The sequence below is a fragment of the Olea europaea genome, unplaced genomic scaffold (genome assembly GCF_002742605.1).
Source record: "Olea europaea var. sylvestris unplaced genomic scaffold, O_europaea_v1 scaffold2650, whole genome shotgun sequence".
Classification (NCBI taxonomy): Eukaryota; Viridiplantae; Streptophyta; class Magnoliopsida; order Lamiales; family Oleaceae; genus Olea; species Olea europaea.
Window position 1 is genome coordinate 85435 of NW_019244858.1, and position 2137 is coordinate 87571.

At 38.3% G+C, this 2137-nt stretch overlaps 1 protein-coding gene across 2 annotated transcripts in view; it reads left to right on the forward strand.

Moving 5' to 3' along the window:
- The window catches only part of LOC111383270 (RPM1-interacting protein 4-like), a 4824-nt gene extending 3005 nt beyond the window's left edge, over nucleotides 1-1819 (forward strand). The window contains exons 1-4 of one of the 2 annotated variants that reach the window (XM_023007349.1): nucleotides 7-378; nucleotides 488-970; nucleotides 1136-1309; nucleotides 1412-1819. In XM_023007349.1, the coding sequence (XP_022863117.1) occupies nucleotides 355-378; nucleotides 488-970; nucleotides 1136-1309; nucleotides 1412-1435 (705 nt within the window). In that variant the 5' untranslated portion in view covers nucleotides 7-354 and the 3' untranslated portion in view covers nucleotides 1436-1819. Of the gene's footprint in view, nucleotides 1-6; nucleotides 379-487; nucleotides 971-1135; nucleotides 1310-1411 lie in introns of those variants that run through there. The other variant, XM_023007350.1, reaches the window with a different exon arrangement.
- Nucleotides 1820-2137: the final 318 nt, after the last annotated feature.

A 2137-nucleotide genomic window follows, 5' to 3' on the forward strand; every position in this document is an offset into this window, starting at 1 on the left:
CAAATCAGATTTAAGTAAACATGATTCTTGTTGCTTCATTGCCATTCTTAAGGATTTTCGTGTACATTTCTTTCGGTTGCATAATACAAGAACGTGATATCTCTGGCTAAGTACAATTATATGGTGTATAATGTTGTCGAAGTACTTCCCTTCCATCCTAATAGCCTCTATTTCATATCCTAATTTTGAACGAACTTGTGCAGCTTATGGTTTTTCAAATTATAGATTCCTAGCAAGAACATGTTTTGCGTCCAATCAGTGTCACCGGTGTTACATTTTGTCTTGTCTCTAACTGGATGAAATAGTTCGGTGATGAAGTAAGGCCAAAGCAATGAGAGATTATTTGCTTGATACATGTCTGTAACTTTAGTAGAGACGGTTAGATTGGAATCGCTTTTTCAAGACGAGATTTATTATTTTTCATCAGTAATTGAATATATGCATAGACTGTTAATGGAAATAGTGTTTCTTCTTATTATTGATGCAGGATCCAAGTGTACCTAAATTCGGCAACTGGGAAAGCGAAGACAATGTTCCCTACACGGTCTACTTTGATAAGGCAAGGAAAAATAGAGGTGGGAAGATGATAAATCCAAATGACCCTGCAGAGAATCCCGACATGTTCTTGAATGCTGATTCTTCACCTCCAGCTCCAGCCCCTGCTCCTCCCACAAAACCAGAAACTAGTCTGGTGCAACCAAGAAATTCTCCAGCCCAGAGTGAAAATACGGGTCAGAGAACAGCTAACGACTCAAATTATGTAGGCCGTGGGGCGAGGTCTGGGGGACATGCAAGGCGGACTGCAGGTTCGGGGCACAGCATTGAGCGGTCCCCACTTCATCCACATCACCAGGCCAAGATAACAGGGAGAGGTAGTGGATCTCCGGCTTGGGAAGGAAAGAACTCGTATGACAGCAGTCATGGTACCCCTGGAAGATCCCGATTAAAGCCAACTCAAGGAGATGAAAGTGTACGTGTTGTTAGTGACTTATCGTCTAATTTCATATACCATAAATTCCAATTAGTGCAGAGTCTCCAGTTTCCCTGTTTATTACCAAAACTGATCGAGGATATAATGCCCTCTCACTGAGCTTGACTTATTGCCACTCTTTAATGAATGCATTGCCAATGACAGCCCGATAGAGGTGCTGCTGTTCCAGTATTTGGAGAATGGGAGAATGATCCTCAATCCGCCGAAAATTTTACTCATATTTTCAACAAAGTACGAGAGGAAAGGAATAATGGGGCTGGAAATGTGTCGAGCACTCCAAAGCATCCATCTCAAAATCATCAGTCCAAGAATCATAAGGTTTTTTCTTCTTCTTTTTTCATCATTTCTCGTTTTCAAGAATCTTATCGTTTCTCATGATTTTTGATTGGAGCCATATCCTTTTTGCCTCCTCTTACGCAGAAGTGCTGCTTCCCGTGGTGTTAAGGCAAGAAGATATCCGGTTTCCTTGGAGCTTTCAAGCTATGATGAAAATGTAAATAGCTCGGAAGGTTCGTCTGATGCAGAGTTACTGCTTTTATTCCATCTAATACTGCGTGTCTCGGGACAATACTAAGAAAACTTCATCAATTCTGGGCTATCCACTATTTTTCCAGTTTGCTTATTCAGTTTCCAGTGTTACTTAATTGACCGAAAGAGAAAATAGTGAGAAATTCTTTTGTTCTATTATATATTATTGGTATTGTTTTAGCATCTTCTCTTCTCCTTAACAGTCTGAACTTGTATTTTTCACTGCACGACTCGTATACTTAAAAATGTCTTTGTTATTTGAGAAATTTAGACGGAATTTCAGTCCTCCGTTTGATCTTATTCATGTTTATACATCTGTTTTTAGTACACTTGTGCTCAAATGTCAATTCTCAAGTCCCATTAAGAACTAGTTATCAGCCTCGTCTCTTAACTTCATATTTGTAAGCTCGGCTTACAAACTGTCTATATGAAATGTGATGGTTATTTCAAAATGTTTTTAATATGAATGACATTATACTTATGTAAAAATACAACGGGCAAATGAGTCTTTTTACTGCATCTTAAAAAAAAAAATTGGAAATAAATCATAATCTGGAATACTTTATGTTAATTTGAAAATGAGAATACGATGGAAAAAGTTTGAAGCATAAATCTGAT